This window comes from Anarhichas minor, unplaced genomic scaffold, assembly GCF_050575085.1.
Source record: "Anarhichas minor isolate MPS153535 unplaced genomic scaffold, ASM5057508v1 ptg000004l, whole genome shotgun sequence".
In the NCBI taxonomy this organism is placed as follows: domain Eukaryota; kingdom Metazoa; phylum Chordata; class Actinopteri; order Perciformes; family Anarhichadidae; genus Anarhichas; species Anarhichas minor.
Genome location: NW_027466450.1, coordinates 13,261,162 through 13,285,633, shown reverse-complemented (window position 1 = coordinate 13,285,633; position 24,472 = coordinate 13,261,162). Strand labels below are relative to the sequence as shown.

The 24,472-nt window shown below is 42.6% G+C and overlaps 1 protein-coding gene across 7 annotated transcripts in view; it reads left to right on the top strand.

The window, feature by feature from the left end:
• Nucleotides 1–24,472, top strand: part of ptpn4a (protein tyrosine phosphatase non-receptor type 4a) — a 56,867-nt gene that overhangs the window by 22,053 nt on the left and 10,342 nt on the right. For 6 of the 7 annotated variants that reach the window (XM_076109677.1, XM_076109664.1, XM_076109685.1 and 3 more), the window contains 14 exons: nucleotides 6,977–7,084; nucleotides 7,481–7,523; nucleotides 8,155–8,233; nucleotides 9,331–9,375; nucleotides 9,627–9,679; nucleotides 12,317–12,437; nucleotides 13,006–13,093; nucleotides 13,985–14,073; nucleotides 17,683–17,752; nucleotides 18,397–18,569; nucleotides 19,423–19,491; nucleotides 19,596–19,730; nucleotides 19,865–20,029; nucleotides 24,142–24,301. In XM_076109677.1, coding sequence (XP_075965792.1) covers nucleotides 6,977–7,084; nucleotides 7,481–7,523; nucleotides 8,155–8,233; nucleotides 9,331–9,375; nucleotides 9,627–9,679; nucleotides 12,317–12,437; nucleotides 13,006–13,093; nucleotides 13,985–14,073; nucleotides 17,683–17,752; nucleotides 18,397–18,569; nucleotides 19,423–19,491; nucleotides 19,596–19,730; nucleotides 19,865–20,029; nucleotides 24,142–24,301 — 1,398 coding nt within the window. The remainder of the gene's footprint in view (nucleotides 1–6,976; nucleotides 7,085–7,480; nucleotides 7,524–8,154; nucleotides 8,234–9,330; nucleotides 9,376–9,626; nucleotides 9,680–12,316; nucleotides 12,438–13,005; nucleotides 13,094–13,984; nucleotides 14,074–17,682; nucleotides 17,753–18,396; nucleotides 18,570–19,422; nucleotides 19,492–19,595; nucleotides 19,731–19,864; nucleotides 20,030–24,141; nucleotides 24,302–24,472) is intronic. The other variant, XM_076109670.1, reaches the window with a different exon arrangement.

Below are 24,472 nucleotides of genomic sequence, written 5' to 3'. Positions count from 1 at the left end.
TTTTTTTTTTTTTAAAGGAACAGATGCTTTCAAACTGTGAAGCGCAGCTCCCCAGGGGGGCGCGAGAGCAACGGGGGCCACGGTTTGCTTTAAAATTCGTACTTCTTCTTCTTGGAGTCTTATACTCTGAAGTCAAACCTGAACACACAGGCATGATGCACACATTTTTATATTCAATGTGACTTACACTTCCTGGGAATACCATTACCTCTGATGTCAATCATCAATACACCCGAGAGTAAAGATGCTCCTTATAGAGCCAGAAGTTGCCGAAGAATCTTCCCATTTTTAAGTTTTCTTCAGTTTTAAAGTATCCAGTGAGAGACTTCTGTACATCTATGGATACAATACCAACAGGAACTGTCAATAGCAACTTCGGCTTACTTTTAATTGTGCCAATTTACCAGAATGTAAACAAATATAGGCAAAAACACACAGGGCTACCCACAGCTAACTGACTCTACAGCAACATTATACTTCCTGTCTCCATCCCCCAAAGCCCCCACGTGATGCACTAAAAGGTACAGCATGATTGTGCCCCAGATCAAAGTATTAATAATGATAATAATAGTGATGGAGAGATGGTTGGACTTTGAAAACCCCTCTAACAAATTATATGACTTTACCCAATAATTATTAACACTTACTAATAAACTTTATGTTATTATCATACAATAAAACTGCTGACTGACGAGAACCCATCACCTGGAATTTACCTTGAATTTTTGTGATGCATTTCCTAAAAATTGAAAACATAACAATATAGGGACGCTCATCAAGGCGTGAAGTGAGAATGAGCCCTCAAATAATCGGAGATTAACCCAAAAGAGAAAAAGCCTTTCAAAAGCTCTGCGTGTCCCTCCGTTGTTTGCAGACGTTCAATAAGCAGATTTCCTGTAATATTGTGATGACACTTGAAGATTTACATTTCTTTTCTCACACTGGCTTCTATCAGCAGCCGACCAGGCGGTCGGTGTTTTATCTTGCTTTACAATCTCACGCAGTCGCACCTTGAGGGGTGAGAAGGACAGAATGTGTGTTGTGTGTTTTGCCCAAAGCTGGATGACAAGCTGGCTTGTGACCGACGTTGCAGTCTTCTGTCGCCTCGCGTGATAACACGTCTCCTTCATTTTTTTCCCCCTCTGTCTTTAAGTCTCTCTCTCTCCGTCACCGTGTGTTTGATCAGACTTCTGACAGTACGAGTAGAAGGGAAATTCCCTTTGTGAGTCAGAAAATATAATTCCTCTAATAACATCCCGTCTCTGACAGATCACATCCTGTTGCTGTTAATATCTGTGAGTGCATGTGAACATGTGCATACATGCATATATATATATACTGTATATATCTAGAGAGATACACAAACATGCACATTATGACTTTGTCATTCAGACATTTTATTTTGGAGAGGTTGATTTTGTATGTATTTGTCACAAGCTAGCTTGTAGCTGGTGTGTTTTTTTTTTTTTTCACTTCCTGTCATTCTTCTGCTCTTTCTGCGGTTCCCACCGAAAGGAACAATAGACAAATTTGTATGTGAACCATATATATATCTCTATCTCTATCTCTCATATAGACCAGTGAACGTGAACTTCAACTTCCTGTTCTCCTCACGGATAATCGCTTCAGCCATTATTGCGCATCGCCATCCTACACACTCTATTTTATACAATCTATTTTATTCTTGCGCTTTCGTCTCCCTCTCTGCTTCCTGCTCCGACCCCCCCCCCCCCCCCCCCCACCCACCTCTTGAATGAATGAATGAATGAGTCGGTCTCTGTCAGCGTCATTGATCAGGACCCCGGCAGCAGCACTCACTTCCTGGAAAGACAAGCCACCCTGAGCGCAACAATACTTCTATTGATCCTCTCTCTGGCCCCGACCGGCCTTGATTCTAGCGGAGAGTGAAAATCCAGAAGCGGTCACTTATTGTCATGGGAACCGAAGCGCTCGTGGTGCAGGGTGGGGTGGGGGGGTGGTGCACATGAGGGCTTCTGCTGATGATCTTTATAGATGGGAAGCCTTGGGCTGGAAGCAGCATCTAGTGTAGCATTAAGGCTTGATAGATGACGAGGAATAAAAGTAGCCCCAGCCCACTGCTGACCCACCTCTCTACCAACACAAGAGCGAGGTCAGCTGCTGGATTTATTCAGAGTAAAGTGACGTGCATCTGTAGCGATAGTAACCACTAAACACCACGCAAACATGCAGCTGTCTGCAAGAGCTATTTGGTCGTGAAGTAGCTCTTAATAATGAGCACGTAAGAGCAGCGAAAAGCAACGGATAAATCATCCCGCTGTAATTTACTGCTGATTCAGACCTCTGCAACGTCCGTGGTAGAAATGATTTAATAGTATAACTTCTTCTAAATGATTATAATTCTGCTTGTAACACTTAACTTTAACCGGTGACTTTGAAGGCCATACTTTTATTCAAGATAGCTGACCTAAAAGAATATCAACACATTTTCCTACAATGAGCTCTACGGTCATGTGAAGCTTCTGCAGAAGCCAGCTGCCTATTCTTTCCACTCCATATACTACTTTCCCTTCAGCTGACCAATGACCCGTCATCCCATTATCTCATTACTCTTTTAGTGCGGTCCTGATATTAAATGCTCCAATAGTTAGCACTGGGTGAGCCACAAATATGGACTTCTGCTGCTCCGCGTGTTTTTGTAAAATTATTTCATTTTAATTATGTGTTCGGCTTTGTGTGAAAACTCTGGAGAATGGCTCAGCGTATTGTTAATTGTGTTGTGGGATAGATCTCGCTCTCTCTCTCTCCAGAAATGGGTAGTAGTTCAGGTGGAATATGCTGAATGAGCTCTACTCAAGTTATTTCCATTGTTTGATATCCATAAATATAAATATATATATATATATATATATATATATATAAATATATATATATAAATATATATATATAAATATATATATATAAATATATATATATAAATATATATATATATATATATATATATATATATATATATATATATATATATATATATATATATATATATATATATATATATATATATATATATATATATATATATATATATATATATATATATATATATATATATATATATATATATATATATATATATATATATATATATATATATATATATATATATATATATATATAGGAAGATTTAATCCCTAAGACATATTTCAGTCAGTACGTACTTACATATGCGAGCGTGGTATCTCAGGAACACATTGAGGGAATCACATTTGGCACAAACGTCCACCTGGACCTGAGGATGAACTTTGATGAGATTTTGGTGGTCAAAGGTCAGAGGTTAAGGTCTCTTTCTAACATCACGTCTGTGGTGATATCTATTTTATATTGTTGTAAAAACATCCTCAAACAGCTGTATTTATTCAAGTGTCTTGCCATAAACTACATTTTGCAAGATTACATGATAACGCTGTAATTTCCTTTTGTCCAATAATAAGACTTCTTACTGCACAGAGCCTGAACACGTTGTCATGTAACTGAATGGAACCTCTGTACGTTGGCTGTTAGCGGTTAGCTCCGGTGCTGCTGACGTCCCGAGCTCTCCTCCTGCTGATTTCAACACGGATGTGTTGTTAACAACGTAAAATGATCAGGAATCGGTGACTGAAGAGCAGAGAGAGAGAGATGTGAATGACTCCTCCTTCACAGAGATCTCTTCCTGTCTGAACAAGCCGCCTCACGCATTCCTGAATTTCCATCATTGCTTCACACGAACACGTACCTGCAGCACATTCAGCTGTTTCCAGTGGAAGGAAATGAACAAGGAGGGCGATATAAGTGACACATTTTTGCGGCTTTTGTTATCCTACTGTAAGAAGAACACTGAGATTTTTCCCTCAAGCACCACTTTGGATCTCAGGTCCCTCCAGTGTGATTGATGTTTGGGACTCTTTTCCCCTCTAACACTTTAGATAAACCCTCAGGGTGAACAACTTATCAGAGCATCTCTCTCTCTCTCTCTCTCTCTCTTCTCTCTCTCTCTCCTCTCTCCTCCTCCTCTCTTCTCTCCTCGCTCTGAGACACACAGACACTATTTCAGTCAGTGGTGCTGCTGGACTGATGAAGATCAACACAAAGAGCGTTTATGTCACGCAAACGCATCGTCAATCACTCCCTTTCTCTCTCTGTGTGTCTCTATGACTCTCTGTCTTCCTCTTACCATCTCAGTCGTCTGTTCTCTCTCTCTCCCTCTCCCCCCCCTCTCTCTCTCTCTCTCTCTTTCTTTGTTGGTTTCTCCTTCGGTCTGTGTTCAGTTACTCTTTCTATCTTTGAGTGTGATAGCCCGTGAACCATCCACAGTGTAGTTCAGAGAAAGAATGAAAGTGTGTGTGTGTGTGTGTGTGTGTGTGTGTGTGTATGGACATGCCCCCCTGTGTGCATGTTGAGTTTTAACAATGGATTGCTGTTTGCTCCTGCACTGGCGCCGATCGCACACTTGGCTGGCATGCTTTAAGAATAACAGAAGAGGCTAACACACACACACACACACACACACACACACACACACACACACACAAACACACACACGTGTGTACATAAACAGACACAGAGTGGCGATGGGTTTCCTGGGAGCACAGTATAAGAAGTCCACAGAGGGCTCCCACATTCAACTTGAAAAGCTGCTTCATACAAAGGAGAAGCAGTGCGCACACACACACACACAGTCTCTCACACATGTCTATGCATAGCTTCGTTACACTTTTCCATCACTTTGTTAATATATTGTGTCGTATATATTTAGTCGGATATTTTCAGACCACACAAGTATTTTGTGATAACTTTCAAACTGCTTATTTACAAAGATAATCCCAATTTAACCGCTTGGTTGGTTTTGACACCATCTTAAAAGCGAGGGCAGTGAGTCTGTTTGTCCCTTTCATCAGATTTAGTCAAATTCCTTCGCCTAACACTTCCCAAAATACAGAAGTATGAAATCTTTCCAATTATAATCATTCAAACATAGTTATTGGAAAGCTGTAGGGAAGTGAGCAAGAAGGGGGGGAAGGAGCACAGAGGATATCAGGGTTGAGTCACGCTTAACTTTCTGTCAAACTAAGGCTTTGACAGCAGCTGATTGCTAGCAGACACACACACACACACGCACACGCACACAAGCAAGCAGAGCGCTAAAAGACTGCCGGTGATCCTAGAGGGCTGCTATGTCAACATGTCAACTATCATTCCGTACACACACACACACACTTTACTCACACATGCTGGGCTGTGAAAGTGTGTCACCAGGGTAAAGGGGAGAGGTGGACGAAAGCTGTGTGTGTGTGTGTGTGTGTGTGTGTGTGTGTGTGTGTGTGTGTGTGTGTGTGTGTGTGTGTGTGTGTGTGTGTGTGTGTGTGTGTGTGTGTGTGTGTGTGTGTGTGTGTGTGTGTGTGTGTGTGTGTGTGTGTGCGTCTGTCCTCCCATGGGAGCTCTGATGGAGTTACACACTAACTCTCCCCCCCTCTCCCCCCCCTCTCAAAGTGGCGGGCAGGATCAGGTGTGAGTTTCTGCTCCACTTGTGGTCCCACAGTTTATCCTCTCGTCCTTCCTTCTCTCTCATGAAACGATGTGATATTAATGATCCGTCTCATAAGTGATTCCTCACCCTCTCTCAGCCTTTCATCCCTCTTTTCCCTCCGTCCTGTGTTTCTCAGCCTTTCATCCAAATTCCTTTTTCTTTCTCTTTACAACCTCGGTTGGTTTGAGGCCCACTGGTTCCATTGCAATGATATACAACAACAATCCCATTGTTTTTAAAGTAAAGGTCATTCATTATAGTGTAAGACTTTTATTATTATTATTGCATAAACAGTCCTCATCCGTTATCAAGTGAACAACCTGAAGCAGGAAGCAGCACTGAGCACTTCCTGTCGGAAACCTTTGAAAGCAGAACTTAAAGATTTGAAGTTACTTCACCGTGTTGAAGCACATGGTCATTGATTTACTTTAATTACCTCGCTGAGCTCTCAGCCTCTCGCTCTAAATGTTCCTCTTCTCCACGTCTCTCTTTTATGCCCGCAGACAGACGGCGGTTTCACTGTTCCGTCTTCACTCTTTCATCACAGTGCTTTGGTTTTTTTGTTTTCTCAGATTGTTCCCTACTTCCTAAACGTCCGACTCTTCTGTATCTGCTGCTTTCTAATCCTCGTGGCAGTTTTCATCAAACAGTGGCCCACAGCCTCTCATGTCTGTGTTTACTGATCAGTCTCCAGCGATTTTAAAGTTGAATTGTGAGGATTTAACAATGAATCTTCACTTCATTCAACTCCCGTATTCCTGTTTGAATCCGTGAAAAAACACGGAATTGTTACTGCGACGTAAATCATTGCATCTCCAGTGTTTCTGTGTGGATGTAAGACGATATGTTACGATCAGATGCTCATCCAACGAGCCATGTCACCAAATGTTCCTGTTTCTTTAAGACGGCTGCTGAATGTGGCAGCTGACATATGGATTTGTATCCATATGTTAATGTCTTTAAAAGTCATTGCGGCTCCACTCGTCTACATTTTTTTAATGTACAATTTTCATGCTAACAATGTTTTATATGTTTGTTTTTTTTTGGGGGACTTTATGTCAGATGGCGTTACACGGTCACCGAGCAAACCGTGTAGCGAGATGGATAAATATGCGACAATAGCCCAAAGCCACTCATCAACTTAATTTGTTATACACGTTCCTCCCTACGTGGTTAGAAAGATATTAAATACGGCTTAACATGGATTTATTTTATTTAACCAGAATATTTCCATCTCTTTTTTTTAAAGAGGTTCTGGCCAAGAAAGCAGCGTAAAAGTTTTACTCCATAAAAAACACAGAAAACAGCAAAAACGTTAAAATCCTATAAAAGAGAATTTTTTTTTTTTTTTTACTGTGACTTTTCACCGTCGCAGTGGAGTCCAGGAGGCGAGGATTTGATGGATTGTGTGTTTTCTGTCCCTCTGTGCAGAAGTCGGATCATGGCCAGGTGTTGCTGGATGCTGTCTTTAAGCACCTGGAGCTGACTGAGAGAGACTACTTTGGCCTGCACTTGGCTGATGACTCCTTAGATGCGCCGGTCAGTCGGATGTTTTTGCTCGATAGGAGTGTGTTTATGAGTGAATGAACGTGCCGTGCTGTAGGATGCTGAAAGTTGACGTAGTCTAATCTGTGTGGGTGCATTGATTTTAAACCTGCGTTATGTGTGTGTGTGTGTGTGTGGGGACACGTGGACTCTAGCTCTGTATTTGGATCAGCATCAAAAAATCTAAGTCACCATGACTGTGTGTCAATAGCTATCTAGAATGTACATTTACTGCATGTCAGAGTGTATCGTATATAGAAGTGTTTGTATCCACGTGAACCGTGTTTCAGTACTTCTGTCAGATGTGTGTGTGTGTGTGGTGAATAATTTAGGGTGTGTAACCATGCTATGGAAGGTGTCTCTTAGTGTCTCTCTATCAATATTTTACAGCGCTGGCTCGATCCCAACAAGCCCGTCAGGAAACAGTTAAAAAGTAGGTGAAATCCACCTTAACTAACAAGTCCAGGTCTTTTTCCAGGAATCGGCAGAAAGTCGTGAAGCCGAAGCGAGTTCACTCGAGTCCAAGTCGTTGCTTAAAATCTCACTATTTACCAGCTGATTGAGGCGGTAGTGTGCCGTCCAGCCTCGAGGTTAAACACCCTCACTCCACCACCAGCAAAAGTCTCTCGTCTGCACTGAGATTTAGAGTTCTGAATCTGCTGTGAGCAATTATTAAACTTCATTTCAACTCGGCTCTGTTTTTGGATAATGAGTAATAGAATGTTGTAACACGTAGAGGAATTAAGAAGTAGCCCGAGTGAGAAACGCAGTCGTCCTCCAGCGACGACTGAACTGTGTTTCAACTGTGTTTTTGTGCCGAGTGATTGATTCATTGAGGAATAACCACAGGATGTTATGTATTACGTTATGGAGCTAGGCCGATGTGTTTGTACACATTTTACGCTTTGAGTCATTACTTTGTTTACATCCTGTAACGGTTTAAAAAAGAAATATAAATCCAGTCTTACAGTAGAAGCGTATACACTTCACTTACAGTTTGCATCCTCTCACAGATCTGCCGCGTTGTGTTTTCCTCTCTAACTGTTTGTTGTCATTTTTTCCAGGAGGCTCTCCCTATAGCTTGAGCTTCAGAGTCAAATTCTTTGTGACAGACCCCAGTAAACTTCAGGAAGAATACACACGGTAAGAGTTTACAGACTGGTATACACGGACTATCACTGACGTAAAGGGGGGGGGTTTGAAAAAGGACGTATACTTGACACAAGCGGTTAACGGGGGTCCAGCCATAGATACCTGTGACATGGATTATGCTTTATAGTTCAGTGTTGGCAACACCAGACCGGTGTATCATGATAAGGATCGTATCGTGCTTTGATATCGAGGTTATTAAAACGAGATCATGTCCATAAAGTGTACGATAATAGAGAACGGTGATCTTGATGAGCATGAAGTTCTTTTTCCTATTTGTTTCCTGTTGTATTCGACTCTCAATTAGCAAGAGTAGAGACAAATACTAATTGTTGAGTTGAATTAGACAGGTTTATTGAGATTGGTTTAATGTCCTAAGTGCCACATAATGATGCAAATTGGGCACATAATGTCCCTAAGCTCACCATGCAAGAAGGAGCATATTGTATATAAAAGGTAAAGGGATTTCTATTCTGGGAATCTTAAGTAAACAAGGTGATGATATAGAAAATGGTTATGAAAAGAGCTTTTGGGATCTAATCATCATCAGGACCAGAGCTTCATTCTCTCGCTGATGATGCAGGCTCATTAACGAGAAATAAGAAACCAGCGTGTTCCGCATCGAGGCCGCGATGTGGACTCCAACCCACACTCCTGCAGACATACGGTCTGACAACACTGCGCTCTGCACAAACAACATGCAGAGGAGGCGTCGCAGCGCCATATCGCCTTTTCCGCCTGGTGTTTATTTCAGCCTCTCAGCCGTGGCCTCGCTCTCTCTCTCTCTCTCAGCCTTATCAACACTTTCTATGCAGCTCGTAACTGTGAACCGGGGGGGGGGGGGGGGGGCTTGGATCTCACGCGCCGAACCGGTGATCTTGTACGCTCGAGTCACGACAAAAAAACGCACTGCATGACGGCTTTGTTTATGACATCGGAGTACACAACGATGCTGCTCTAAACACCGCTGATAAGGGGCCGCTGAAGGGGGTCCATTCATTTGACACAACAGGAAAACCATTAAAACAATTTAAACAGAAGTAACGGTGCACTGGTGTCTTTTCTTAATGCGCTGTGTTGTCCCTCCTCAGGTACCAATATTATCTTCAGATCAAGCAGGATATAGTAACTGGAAGGTGAGTCTTCACTTGTGTTTTAAATGCCTGTAAAGAGTTGCTGTTGTAGACTTATTGTCGTTGCGTTAGCATTGGTTGTAGTGGAGTGAGTTAGTGGGTCTACATTCTACCAAGAGTTGCACGACTGGAGGAGATATGAGTTAATACACACATCCAACACGCTCAGTGTTGTTTTTGTCAGTCACGATGATCAAAGATGAGTAATCGCTCTTTTGTATTGATCCAACACTTCTTGTCCCTGTGCTTTCCAGACTGCACTGTCCTCACAACACAGCCGCTCTGCTGGCGTCCTATTCCGTTCAATGTAAGTAGCGCTCCCTGGATACATCCACTCTCTGGAAAAAGGGCAATTCATTAGGCCTCTCGTTAGCTACACTCTCTGTTAAATGTAATGGCCGCGGTTGCTCCAGTGCATTCGTTGCTGGTGCTCTGAAGCCATTATGATTCAATTAAGACTCAAGTGTGCTGATATTTGATAGCATTTGCAGCGATGTAAATATGTAATGCGATTGTGTTTTTTTTTGTGTTTTTTTACAGTCGGGGTTTAGTAAAAAAAACAAAATCCTTTCTTATTGGTCAAATATGGTACAGTGGCGAATGGAAATGTGCTGTTGTGATTGAGTGTTTGTGTTAAAGGCTGACTGTGCCCCTCTGTCATCAGAATAATGACACACTGGTCCGTCTGTGTCACTCGCTCTTTCTCTTTTACTGCTGCTCATTGTTTTCACGCTGTCTGTTTCTTTCTTTTATCTGTTTAGTCCGTCTCATCCCTTTCTGCTTATCCCTTTTTTTTTTCACACTCACAACCCCCCCCCCCCTCTCTCTCTCTCCACTCCCCTCTGCTCTCTCTCTCTCCCTCTTTCTGTCCTCCACCCCCTCTGGCATATTTCGTGGGGAATCTGCACTGCTGCAGTATATAGGCCAGAGAAGAGATTTGGCCCAGACTAGCACCACCGTCATGACACCGCTGCTTTTAACCCACGCAGACGCACACACACACATACGCACGCTCTGTTGCTAGGTCCATGTTGTCACTCTGCTCGGTGCCAGCCCAGATTGTGAAGATAAATGTTTGCTTTGGGGGGGGGGGGGGAATAAAACGGCTTGAAGCAGCTGCTATGCTGCTAATTCAGTTAGCTCGGCCCGAGTGCCGGCACAGATCGCTCTAAATCCCACGTTAAAGCTTGCATTCTCAAAACACCACCAATCCCACCCAGTAGATATAAACTCTTGATTAGTATTCATCAGAAATAAGACATTTTGGTTAAAAAATCTTTTTTGTTTGTTTCATTTAAAGGCGTAGATGTGAGCTTTTGTAATGCAGCTTTTCTTATGTACGATATTGTTGCATCACCACACGTTTACATTAAAAGCAGGGCTTCATTGAGTTGCCTAGTGTTGCTTTTGTATTGTATTCATATTGACAGTGGTGGATATTGGATACAATCAGGTTTTCTGTCACACATGTGGACTAAATTACCCACAATGCATGTTAATCCATCATCACAAATGATGAGTTGAATGTCTCGTTTGTGCCTCGTTGGTCAATAGCATCATTATAGAGGGAGCCTGAGCTCGAGCTAGTATGGATTTCACATCAATGGATGAATATATAAAGAGAGATCAGGTTGTCGGCCAGCCTTTGAGCTTCACGTGTGTGAACATCGGACCCTTGTTACAGTAATAACTGCAGCATAAAGTAAAACCAACGTTGGCCTACCGTTCTGAAACGTGAGCTATTGACTGTACATACATTTCTCCCTGGAGCCGTGTGCACATCAATAAGCGGGTGAGCTTGAATTGATTGGTTGGTCAATATGTTTAAGCTACCGGCTAGTAGGTTAGTCCAGGGACTACTTGAGTAAATTGATGCTTTTGAGCTCTAACCACGAGCTAGTGAGCTCCTTCTCTCTGAGCGCTCTGAAAGCTTTTAGAGATCTAAGAATCATTCCACTCTTCATCTTTCTGCCTGTTCTAACAATCACGTCTTTCTTCATCTTTGAGTGAAAGCAGCTGTGTTTTTGATGCTGCTGTCTTTTGTTATTTTGAGCCACATGTAATTACCTCTGGCCATCTGCTTTATGAAATGCATTCATCAGGAAAGACAAAGATCTATACTTGCCATTTAGTTTTCGACATGTTCTTTAAGATGGTATTATGTACTCGCACAGTCTCACCATGTCTTTGGCCTGCGTTGAGGATATCATGTATCGGATCAGCTCGGTATATGTTCACACATTGAGGACTGGTCTGTTAGTATGATGGTATAAAAGGGTTGCATTGCCTGTTGGCTCCGTTGAAAATCTGCAAGGACAAAGAAACACGTGTGTACAACAGCACGCTCAGAAAGAATGTGAATGCATAATACATACTCTCTTAATACAAGAGGTTTGTCAGTGGCTGTGCGAATCTTGTAGATAAGGTGTGAAAAGACCATTGTGAGTGTGATTGTTCCTTTGCCTTCCTGTGTAAACAGATGTTAATGAAGTAAATAAGATGGCGGAAAGATTGAAAAGTGTGCGATAAATCACAATCCCGGTCAGTTAACGAGTGTCAATTTAAATTAAAGGTTTGGTGTTAGTTGTTTTAATAATCAGCTAAAGCATACAAATGTTCTGGGAAATGTTTGTCAATGAAGATGATTAAGGTTTTCTTTAATAGGCCATATTTGCAATAAAAATATATTTTTGCACATCTGCCACAAGTAAGCTTTCAGATAATGGACAGAGAATGCTACATGTGTTTGTGTAAAACTGTTTGGCTCTTCCAGTATATGTTTTTTAATGTCATGTTGCAGTGTAGTGTCCTAAAGGAAAGCGTACCCGTGCACATCATATGCAGACCTCTCTCTCGTCCTGGTTGTCGTCCCGTTAGCTGTGTGGTTCCTCCTTTTTCTGCGAGCGACGCCGCGTTGACATTAACTGGATCTCTCCCTCTGCAGCTGAGCTGGGGGACTACAGCGAGACGGAGCATACGGCGGGCTATCTGTCGGAGTTCTGCTTCCTGCCCAACCCTCCGCAAGACTTCCACAAAGAGGTCGCCAAACACCACCAGCAGCACAGGTACGCACGAGCGCATCGGTGATCCCACACACATTCAAATGCATGTAAAGACTCACAGGAACTGACGCATTCAGCCGTGCACGTGGCAGGAAAATCACTCAAAAATGAATTGGATTCCAGGCCTTGAAGAGATTACTCTTATGTCCAGATAAGGGCTGCACAATATATCTTTTTTTTATCGCGATGTCAACGACTGCTTTATTGCACTCAGGGATTTTTTTGAGTTAGTTGAAAGAGTATCAGTAGAAAACTACACTGTTTTGTACTCAGTTGAATGTTCAATAAACTGTTGTATGATAGTGTATATTGTGTTGCAGTAAACTATGTATATGCCACAGTTTATCTGACCTTTTCCCTGCTGTTACTTTCATGTCTCTGATCGGCCATTTCTTTTGTTCCTTTTTGTGCCCTTCTCGTCCTCTCTTCTCCATATGCCTCTCTACCACACACACACACACACACACTCTCTTTCTTCTTCCCGCCCTGTCATCATCACTCCCTTTGCTCCGACACACAACCTCCCGTCCCCATCTGTCTTTGTACCTGTCCCTTCCTCTCTCGCTCTCAGCGGTCTATCTCCTGCCCAGTCGGAGTTTAATTATCTGAACACAGCACGCTCGCTGGAGCTCTACGGGATAGAGCTGCACTATGCAAGGGTAAGTAAGGTGTTATTCTTCTTTACACTCAAGTCTGTTTTTGGTGCGTTGCTGTGTGTACGTTTTGAGTCTCTTGTGTTGCCGTATGGTCTCGTGCCTCATAGTTGTTTTTCCCCAGCAAAAAGCCGACGCGACCCGTTAGACGTGTCCGTGCGTCTGTGATCTCACGCTGGCCTTTTTCTTTCCTTCTTCTCCCTAACAGTACAAGATAACTTAATCCCTAACCCTCATACAACCGGTGGTATCAGAATTTATATCAAAAGAATCCCAATCTGCTCCCCACTGTCACAACACGGTTGATTCAAAGCTGTGTTCGGTCCCTCAGCGGCCGAGGACGATAGAGAACCGGTTGGAGGAGCTGCAGTGTGTACAGTTGATGTTGATGCCCACACCCTGCGGAAATGCCACACATTGGCATTCAGCTCTCACTGAAGTGGCAACAGATGGTAGCAGTGCAGCCAAGTCACCATTTAGATTTCTTTCATAGGAAGTATTTCTGTGTGGGGAAAAAAATCACATGAATCTCAATTATTACCGATAATCTACTAGCAGCACAAGACAAACGTGTGTCAGCACTCTGTCATCATCAGTATCACATTGCGCATGCAGGATTACATTTCTTAATTAGATAATCAATTAGGACTGAAGTCTATCGGACTCTGACCTGAACTCTGTTCTTGTCCCGCACAGATTGGGATTTCTGTCCGTGTGTGTTTTTCCTCAGTGTCTCATTAACCTCTACTCTTAGTTTGAGTCAGCTGCTCCTTGTTTTGTAGCAGTGAGGAAGCCTCTCTTTTAATATATCGTACTCCTGTTGTGTCTCTGTTTGGCTCCGCTTCATTACAAACACACACACGCTCCTTCACACACACACTGTTCTCCTCTCTTCAGGACCAGAGCAACACAGAGATTCTTCTCGGAGTGATGTCCGCCGGCATTGTGATTTACAAGAACAGGGTACGGATCAACTATTTCCCATGGTGAGTGACACACACACACACACGTCTCTAATGATGAGGCAGAAGTTGTGGGTGGTTTTGGTGAGAACTTGAGGCCCACTGATGATGGTCTCAGATTTGAACCAGGTTTTAGAAAGTTGGCTCGCATCCATGATTAACCTTCAGCGAGGCAGTTTTGGAGGGAGTTTTAGTGGTGATGGATTTAGTGGATGTGTAATCATTGGCGAATGAATCTCTGAGGGGAAGCCGGTAGACGATGAATAGGAGGAAAACCAAGTACTGAACCCTGTGGGACGCCCTGGAACTCCGGGGCCGTGGGAGAGTTGTTAATGCTCAACCAGTAGTTTGTGTTCTGTGTGTCGGTTTGAGGGCAAAAACACATCCCAAAAGAGATGAAACATAAAGCGTACATGCTTTTTGAACATGTAACTCGAGCATGTAAGTGCGAGACATGAAAGAAGCTCGACAGCTTCAGTTACACCTGCTGGAAGCCTACGAGCAGGGCAGCTGGAGACCAACGGTTCCAGTGAAGCTGAAACCTGGCAGCTTTTAGATGTGAATGAGCAGAACTGTGGATGAAAAACAGAAGACAACCAAAAAGCTTTCTCCATTGATATTTTCAGTCACTATTAGCAGCTCCACTGTAACAGTTGAATCTTTGCTGCCTTGCTTTTCGGTGGACTAAAACGGCGCCTTTCTGTCATTTCCAAAAGCCAGATTACCCCTGAGCCGGGGAATCAAACTGTGGATGTTCTCGTCTCAAACGTCTGCCAGCGTCACTTGAACGGCCTCCAGGAAGCCTTTTTGCTGAGAAATGTGCTGCGTAATGTTTTGGTAACCTCACACATGGTGATTATTGACATAGCATGTAAACGTTTAAGCCTCGGTTGATCTTTGCTGGAATTATGCAGATGATTCCAGCAGATATTTCTAGGGGGGGGGGCTTTGAGTTGAACTAGGTTTCCTGGAAATATTATCGGCATCAAATCCGCTCACACTTTTTTTTTTTTTTTACCTCTCTGTTTAATTCACTTGCTCTCATCGCTCTATGTCTCTTGCTCTCGTTCTCTCCAAAGCATCGATTCTTGGAAATCTCCCATCCTCTGCTGCTGCACTGTGGGAGGCTAAATGTTAATGGGTGCCGGGGGTGGGATAGTAACAACTCAAATCCCTGTAACTCCGGAAGATAATTCACTCGTGTGTAGGCTTAACACACACACACGCACACACACTCTGACCAAATGCACATAGCAGCTGGTGTGTGTGTGTGTGAGAGTGTCTAATACAGTAAGATGTTTGTGATAAGATGAGTTAGAGTGTGTGCTCACGAAGGGTTTTGTGTTACTGACATTGCGGGGAGCTGAAGTCATAAATCTGGGGACTCGCGTCCCATTTGGGGCCAAACCATGAAATTTTTAGGGTAAAGACTTTGTTTTTTTTGGTTCGGGTTAGGATAAGTCTCCATGGAATCAGTGCAAAATCCTCCTAAGTGGAGGAGAGAAAACAGTGTGCGTGTGCGTGTGCGTGTGTGTGTGTGTGTGTGTGTGTCTTCATATCCTGTCAGCTGAGCTAAATTTAGAGACCAACAGCGGTGTCCACAACAGCTGTCCACGTCCATGTGTGAGAAAGAGAGAGAGCGACACAATAGTCCACTGTGTCTCTCAAAACCTATGCTCACGGATTTCCTTCTCTCTCCTTTTCATGTTTTCGTTCTTCATCCTCTCTTCAACAAAGGCTCACAATGTCCTACATCGGCTACAGTCCTGTCACATCTCCCGGTGTCTCTCCTCTCTACTTGTCTTTATTCCCCCATGCGAATAATAAATGTAACTGTACGATACAGTGAGGAAGGGTCAAGAGAAGGAGACACATTTTTCCCCCCTCTCTCCTATTTCTGTGCACAGCAGCCTGACAAATGAGCCACACTTCGATGGGGCATGACTCACACTCTGCCTAAGCATGTGTGTGTACGTGTGTTTGTCCATGTGAGAGAGTGTGTGTGAGTAAGTATGTAAAATATACTTAGCAGCGAGCGATGAGTCACAGCTCGGCAGCAGACCTCGTACTGCGGCCGCGCGTGTGGTCTTCTGATTTCCAATATTATTTCATACCGTTTCTGCCGCTTTAGACGCATGACTCGATATTACGCGGATCGGCGATCCTTGAACCGCTGGGAGAGGCTCCGGTGTAGTCACGCTCTCGCCCTCCAGCTATGGAAGGAGGAGCGGGTCGGAGGTTAAATGAACAGTTGGGACGTGAGTCATGGGTCGGCTTACTTGAAGAACAGGCGATTCATGGAGGAGTGTGCTTCTCAATTCTATTTATTGGTTCCTGAACGTCAAGATTGGATTGCAGTACTTCCATCTTCATTGCTAGTTATGAATGTTTTCATTGTTTAGAATATGGTGGAGTATGGCTAAGCTTCAACTTGTGCATGGTCAAATAAAAAGTTATTTTTACTTAAACCTCTCAAATACCACTGATATGAGCGAGTGAGAGTGGATCATTACAAAGTGATGCTGTGCATGCAAACATTGTTCGGACTCTTAATCTTGAATTCCAGTTTCTTTCTTCGTGTTTTGCTTATCGACGTCCGTTTCTGCATGTTTGAGATACAGTCGACCAATTAGAGCTCTGTAGGCGGGATAAGAGACATAAGGAACGTCAACGTTATCTTCCTGCATACCCAGCTAGCTACCGTGTTTACATCCATGAGAAATAGTGAGAGGAAAACATCCTTAAAAATAGCGAGAAAGGTGAACGAGAATGATAGAACTGTACAGGATATTGTAAGTTAACTTCCAGAAATAGCAACCATTATATTCAGCCATGAAGAGTTTTAATATTTCACTCGCATCATAAAGCTTCAATGGATGATGCAATATCTACAACTTTAAGATTACTTAAAGGGGGAGAGAGGGATAATTAGATGTTGAGGAGGGAGAATCACGATGGCGAGACAAATGACTGTTCACATCAACCTGAAAGCTGCTGAGAAAATAAAGCTGTTCATTGTTTTGCTTTCAGTGCATTTGGTTTCTTTTCTTACTCAAACAATATGACAAGTAATCAGACAAGAAACAGTGCTACCTTCTTCTTGTTAAATGATTGTATTCAACGAACACAATTCAATGAGGCTTTATATCTAAACAAACCGTATTAATGATTCTATTTGTTCAAACACCATTGAATATTATCACAATAGCTGGCCATGGCCATCAGGAGGAGCACCTTTCAGCAAACAATGAAATTAAAAAACAGTGATCATAGTGTAAAACATTAAGTATGACATTTAATCGCACAACTTTTCTTTTCCACTATAGTAGTAGATGCTACTGTATTTTTATTTGGCTGTTGGCATGACCAAAAGACATTTTTTTTTAATCTACATTACAGTAAAACAAAAGTATTACACATTTGAGAACACATGTTTTTCAAAAAAATCTAAGCTGTTTATTTTTATTGAAGATCGTTACCTTGTTTTGTATTGGGGCATGTCCACTAATGATACTTACCAAAGCACAATGACTGACCTTTATCAAAAGTGTAAACATTTAACATCAGTGTCCCAATACAGCTGATCGGCTCATTAACTGTAGAGACACTAACTTTGTCTTTTTCTGCTTCCAGGTTGAAAATAGTGAAAATCTCCTTCAAGTGCAAACAATTTTTCATCCAGCTGAGAAGAGAGGCGGTAGGTGTAAGTACGCACACACACACACACACACACACACACACACACACACACACACACACACACACACACACACACACACTCTTCTTAACCACCACCTCCCTCCAACATTTGTGACGTTTGAACAGATTACCCTGTGTGTGTGTTTTTTTTACATACTGAATGTTAAATGTGTGTATATACTGTACATGTTATCTGAGCTGTGTCTGCATGTGTGTGTAATCAGTGTCAGATTAACCCCCTGCTGTCTGTGACCTCGTTGTGTCCTGCATCCCTTGTTTGACACGTGGATCTTTTCTCATTCATAATGTAACAAACAACTACACAGACAACTGACCTGTGTACAGTTGAAATGTTAGCTAAAAGTAATGTACAAACAGTTGAAATGTTAGCTAACAGATAAACAGTTGAAATGTTCGCTAAAAGTAACGGATAAACAGCTAAACGGTGAACTAAAATAAATGGATAAACAGTTAAATGGTTAGCCACACGCTGCCTGTCTTTGCTGCATAATGTATCTTTATTTGCATTATGCCCACTGTTGGACTCGGATAAACAGAATTCTGGTCACCCACTGTCACTTCACATGCTGAATGCCAAAGTCTTACTCAAAGGCCCGCTAACCATTCTCTCTACCTCCCCGCACACAGACTGAGACCCGGGAAACGCTGCTGGGTTTCAACATGGTGAACTACCGGGCCTGTAAAAACCTGTGGAAGGCCTGCGTGGAGCACCACACCTTCTTCAGGCTGGATCGGCCCATCCCACCACAGAAGAACTTCTTCGCTCACTACTTCACCCTGGGCTCCAAGTTCAGATACTGGTCAGAACAAGATGACACACACACACACACACATATGTATCCACAGAACAAGACAGTGAATTTCCAAACAGCCTCACCCTGACGGCCATACTTTGACAGATTGACATGTACACACACAAATACATGGACCAGACTTGTGGATGCTTTGTCTACATTTCACTCTGTCTGACTCTCAGTAAACATCAACAGAAGTACATGTTTGTTTGGAGGTTGATGCAGTTGTTTCCCTTTGGGTTCAGAGGCTGAAACACTGGAAGGCCAGTGCCTCTCATGCTATCTTCCCCCAGAAAACCACAACTTAATTATTCACGGCGTCCATGTGCACCTCTCTAACAAACTACTTCACATCGGTGATGTTCTATACATTTTGGGGAATTTTACGTTGGAAAGGGGAAATAATAAAATCACTTTTACAAACATTTTACTATATTGTGCCTTGTGACAACTTAGTAGTTTTCTATGAAATGAGAGTGAGGGGTGAACGGAGAGTTTGAGGCCTTGTGATGCATTATTGAGCAGCAGTGATACTACCCCAGCAGGCTTTGCTCTGAAGTTTGGCTTGACAGTGTGTCTGTGTTTTTGCTCTTTGGATATTGACCGACTGTCCAACATGATACGCCTTTCAATTGAGATTTTGCGTTGTTAACATGTTATTAACAGTGTATAATACGATGAAATATCCATATTGAAGCTGGCCGACTACACTCACCTGTTAATGCTGGTGTTATTTTGACTGTTTTTTAAGATTTCATTTTAAGGCAAATACGGCAAATATAAGTCAATATTTGAATCCAGTTAAAGTTGAATTTTTCAAGTCCACTGACAGTTGTTCTGGTTGTTTGTGTGTCTCTAGCGGGCGGACAGAGGTGCAGTCTGTGCAGTATGGAAAGGAGAAAGGCATCAAGGACAGGATATTTGCCAGGTAATACACATCTTTCTTGATTAGTTCAATGAACTACTTGGACTTGTTTCATTATTATTGTTTTTATTTTGGACACAACCAAATAAATGCCTCGGTCCGCGCAGATCACCCAGCAAGCCGTTGGCCAGGAAGCTGGTGGGCGGAACTGACTGGGAGTCGGTCAGCAGGAACAGCCTATCAGATGAGAGACTGGAGACCCAGAGCCTGCCCACTCGCTCGCCACCTGGGACGCCCAATCAGTGAGTCCCAGATTCAGGCTTCATGTTAGAGAAATATAAATGTTATAATTTTTGGTCAGCGCAAAAAAAAAGGTTTTGAGGCCGTGTTCTCAGCCCTTTAACGCTGTGTGTCTTTGCATCCGTTTGTCCGTCAGGAACTCGCTGTTTGTACAAGAGGGCACACGACTCCGCCCTTCGTCCGTCGGCCACCTGGTCGATCATGTGATCCACGCTTCACCCAGCCTGCCTGTCTTCTCCTCCTCCAATCACAGGTCGGCGTCGTCCACGCAGGCCAACAGCATCAGCTTGGACTCCACACCGTAAGTCTCAACTGTCACTATACCGCTTTCTTTAAAGCTGTTTGTCTTTAGGTTAAAAATAGAAAAACCAACCGTTGACTTTGTGGCAGAGAAATACATTTAAATTAACTGTCACATAAATAAAGCACAACCCCCCCCCCCCCCCCCCCCCCCCTTTCATTTTGAAGTTTAATTTGACTCATCAGTGTTAGTGCCACTCTGTCTGACTGTACTGCTGAGTTGACAGGTTTTTAAATGTCTGTCTGTTCCTGTGGCTTCTCCAAACAGTTCACACCCTCTCCCAGTGTCACTTAGCTGGTCCCATTGAAAGACTGAACCCTTTGAAAACCAGCCTGTAAAATGTGTTTATAGCAGCTAGCAGGGCGGAGAGGTTAGACAGGGCTGAACTAGGAATTAATGTGTTTGTTTTCGGCATGCCTTTATTGTGCTCACACGTTATAAAATATTCCTTGAAGTTCCACATTTCTGTTTGCCTAAAAGCCTGTGAGTAAAAGTTAAGTGAGTTAGGAGTGACTTTTGTTTATATCTTCACTGAATATATCTTATTCAGTCCTTCCAAAAGAACGGCGGGATAGCAGAAAAGGAAAGAAAACAAGTATATTCAGACACATGTTCTAGTAGAAACCCCAAAATACAAGTATGAACCTAAAAATGAGCACATCGTTAAATTGTCACGTTATTATGTCCGATTTTTTGCTATACTGAGCTGGAAATGAGCCATGAATGTAAGATGCACATAAGTGCAGCTGAGCTTTTCTCTGTTGCCACAGTAGGTGTGTGTGTGTGTGTGTGTGTGTGTGAGTGAGTGTGTGAGTGAGAGAGGTGAGAGAACATGGATGGAACATTTCTCAGCTGGAAATCAGAGTGGTTAAGTAACATTACAGCGGTAGTTCCGCTGCCTACAAAGCTAATAAACACACGCCGAGCTGTTGGCTCATCCCTCTGTCACAGAGCCAAGCGATGACGTAATCGCCTGCTCGCTCCTCCTCACACAACACACGTTAGCCATGCATGCTATTGAATTGCCTTTGATTTGTCCATTGTGATAGTCGTTCAAGTTTTCAATACCCACACCAGCTTTACTTTCTTAGAACATGATTCCTCGAATTTCTGTTAAACAATAAAGTTGACTTATCTTCGTCTGCCACCCGCAGAAGAGACTAGGGAGTCATTTCTGCTGCAGAAGAGTCCTTGAGCAAATAATAAATAATAATCTTTCACTTTGAAGCAAAACTACTTGGATTTATATTTGACTAGTCAGACGTTTCAACATCTTATGTCTTTCAGTTTGTTGACAGATGTGCTTGATATATCAGTTTGTGTATTCACGCTTTTATTGTCCATAACCGCATTCAGCCGGATGATGTTATGACTAAGATTAAACTGAGCTGTTTACATGAGTCCTTGACTTTATAACTGTTTTCTAAATATAGGTCATTTGGACTGTTGCAGGAAGAGGGGACTTGGTGAGCAGCTTCAGCATCAGAAGTTTCCAATCTCCCAATCTTCTTGCCTGAATAATTTTTCCAGTCTGTTGAGAAGATTAGTTTATCTGTTATTTGGGCCGTAAAAAAACCCAAAGATGTGAAAATAAATCCTTTAGAGACTCAGATCCGAGGGTGAGCAGGACCTTCCTAATCACAGACATTAGTATTGGGCTGCAAATATTTCAAAAATAGTTCACTGGTTACAATTTCCAAAAGTAGATTGTTGTCAAAAGAAACACATTCATGTTTTTTATCATCTCGCTTTGCTTTGGTGGCTCTGAATCACCTCCTCTGCCAACACCATTGTGATGACAATCCAGATGTTTGGTTTTGGGGAGCTATATCAGTTCTAAATATAATAAACACCGCTTTGCCCCAAATAGATTAGTCGGCCATCTTTGGTGAGAATCAGGCATCCCTCATCATTTACAATAACTGTATATTTTCAATCACGTTTTTCACGTCTGTCACTTCGCTCAGGCCCATAATCCAAATTTCCCAAATGTTCCTCCCAAGATTTTCCTCCAATAAAAGCTAAATTAGAATCTGGTTTCTCTCCCACAGGCCAGAGTTATGTCATCTCCACACATCAGCAATACTACAAAGCCATAACCCTCAGACACTCTCTCCATAATGTTCTGTTTTTAGTCAAAAGTATCTGTTTAGCTAAACCACGGCACATTACAGTGATGGTTTTCAAAATGCAGTGTTTGTTTTCTTCACCGTGTCGGGGAACAAAGAGGGACGATTATATCATCTATTGTACCACAACATTGCAGCAACTGTTTAGCATGTCACGATAACTTACTCTGTATTCTATGATCAGACATGTTGGCTTCAGAGAAACTCCTCTGAAAGTGTTTTCAAATGTATCTTTGGGTTTATTTTTAGGTTTTGAATGAAACTGCTTTACAGCAGCTTGTTTACGACTTGGTCACTGTGCACATTCATGTCGGGCTGTCCTCTGTCCAGTGTTTATTTTAGCAGCTAGATTTAGTCTTCATCTTAATATTTACACAACAATGTCTCATTTTAGTCCTTTTTAGCCTTCATAGTTATAGTCTAATTTAAGTCGACAGCAACTTAACATGTTTTAGTCGACGAAAAGTCATTCAATTTTAATCAACTTTGAGTCATTACTGGTGACAAAATGTTTTCTCTAATTTTATCAGCTATTTTTTTTAATCTACTCTTAGTCCTGTGTCAAATGTCTCTTTTTCAGTCATCAGTTTATATTATTATTATTATTATTATTAAAATTTCAGTCAATCCAGTCTCGCCAAAACCAATTATTTTGTCATTTTAGTTTAACTTATTTTACATGAGGACATTTTTCATGAATGACATTAGCACAAGGACAGTGACAGACGGAGGGCAGCTGCTGCAGCGTGTGGTGTGTTCGTGTGTGTTTGAAAGAGAGAGGAAGAGAAGGGTGACGGTGACGTAAATTAAGAGATATTTTTGTTGAAACATTTCAGATTCTGTCACCTTCAAAGCATTTGACAGAAGGCAAACTCAAAAGCAGGGCTCAGTTATGTCCGCTGTACAAAAGGGTTAAATATCCTTATCCCAGGGCCTTGGCTACGTCGTTGAAGATACTTTAGTATCCATTTCACCCGTCGGTGTCGTGTTGAGCAAAGTAATGCAGGAGGATGCTCCGTCTTGGCTCCGGCCTGCTGTGTGCACTGCCCCCCCCTTCTGAGAGCCTGACCTGCTTTTGACCCATAGTGTGTGTGTGTGTGTGTGTGTGTGTGTGTGTGTGTGTGTGTGTGTGTGTGTGTGTGTGTGTGTGTGTGTGTGTGTGTGTGTGTGTGTGTGTGTGTGTGTGTGTGTGTGTGTGTGTGTGTGTGTGTGTGTGTGTGTGTGTGTGTGTGTAAGACACAAAGTGGCACCAGTAGCAGCAGCCAAAACAAAGGCAATGCTCTTTGACTGGTGCTCTTGTCCCATGAGTGTCTGCACACACACACACACACACACTTACGGACTTAGAATGAAATGACTTGCTGTTACCCCCCCAGAGAGTGAGCCATGGTGCTGCTGAAAGCATTACCTGGCTGCTTGTGTTGTTCCATCGTACACACTGACTGCCTTTTGCTGTCTGGATAATGGAGGGGGGTGTTTTCCTTCCTCTTGCAGCCCTTTTATTGAGGTTAATGCATTATGACTAACACAGTGCTATTAAGCCTCTCTGTCTCTTGCAATCTCTTTCTCTCTCTCTCCCTTTTATCTGTTTTTCTACCATCGTCTCCTTTTCTTTTTCTACTGAAGCGCCCGCCTCGTTCACAAACGGCACAGTCTTTAGCTCGACCAATTAGTCTCGTCTCTTCCTGTACCTGCATGCTTTTTGTCTTTGGTTTCCCACCGTATTTAAAATGCCAGGCTTTAGTTTCATCAGCAGTTGTGTGATTCGTTTTGAATGTGACGGTTGTAATCGAGTAATGTTTTGCTCTTTGCCGGATGCAAGTGTGAGCATGTACAGTAGTGACGCAAAAGAGAATCAGCACCACAGCTGGAACACGTGTTTACCCAAGTCTTTGGAGAAATACTTGCTTCATTAAAACTTTCAACATTCATCTGATCCAAACACTCTTTCCCCCCCCCCCCTTCTGTCTTTACCTCCCTCAGGTCTCCAGAGGGGCTAGACGGCCTACCTCCAGCTCTGCCCCCCAAGCAGCTGAGCAGGAAGACCTTGAGCCAGATCATCCAGGCCCACTCCCAGCAGAGCCTCCTGGACAACCACCTTAACGAGATGTACGATGTCCCTGTCAACGCCGATAAGACCACGGTCAGTATGTCAAAACAAGACTGCAGCACGCTTTGCATATTTAAAAAAATGTATTTATTTGCATTTTGAGGTTCAAAGCATATTTTTTTATTCAGGAAGATCATTAGCAATGAAAATTAATTACAACCTAAGCTGCCTTCAATTAAAGAGGTTCTTTATTCTGCAAACAAT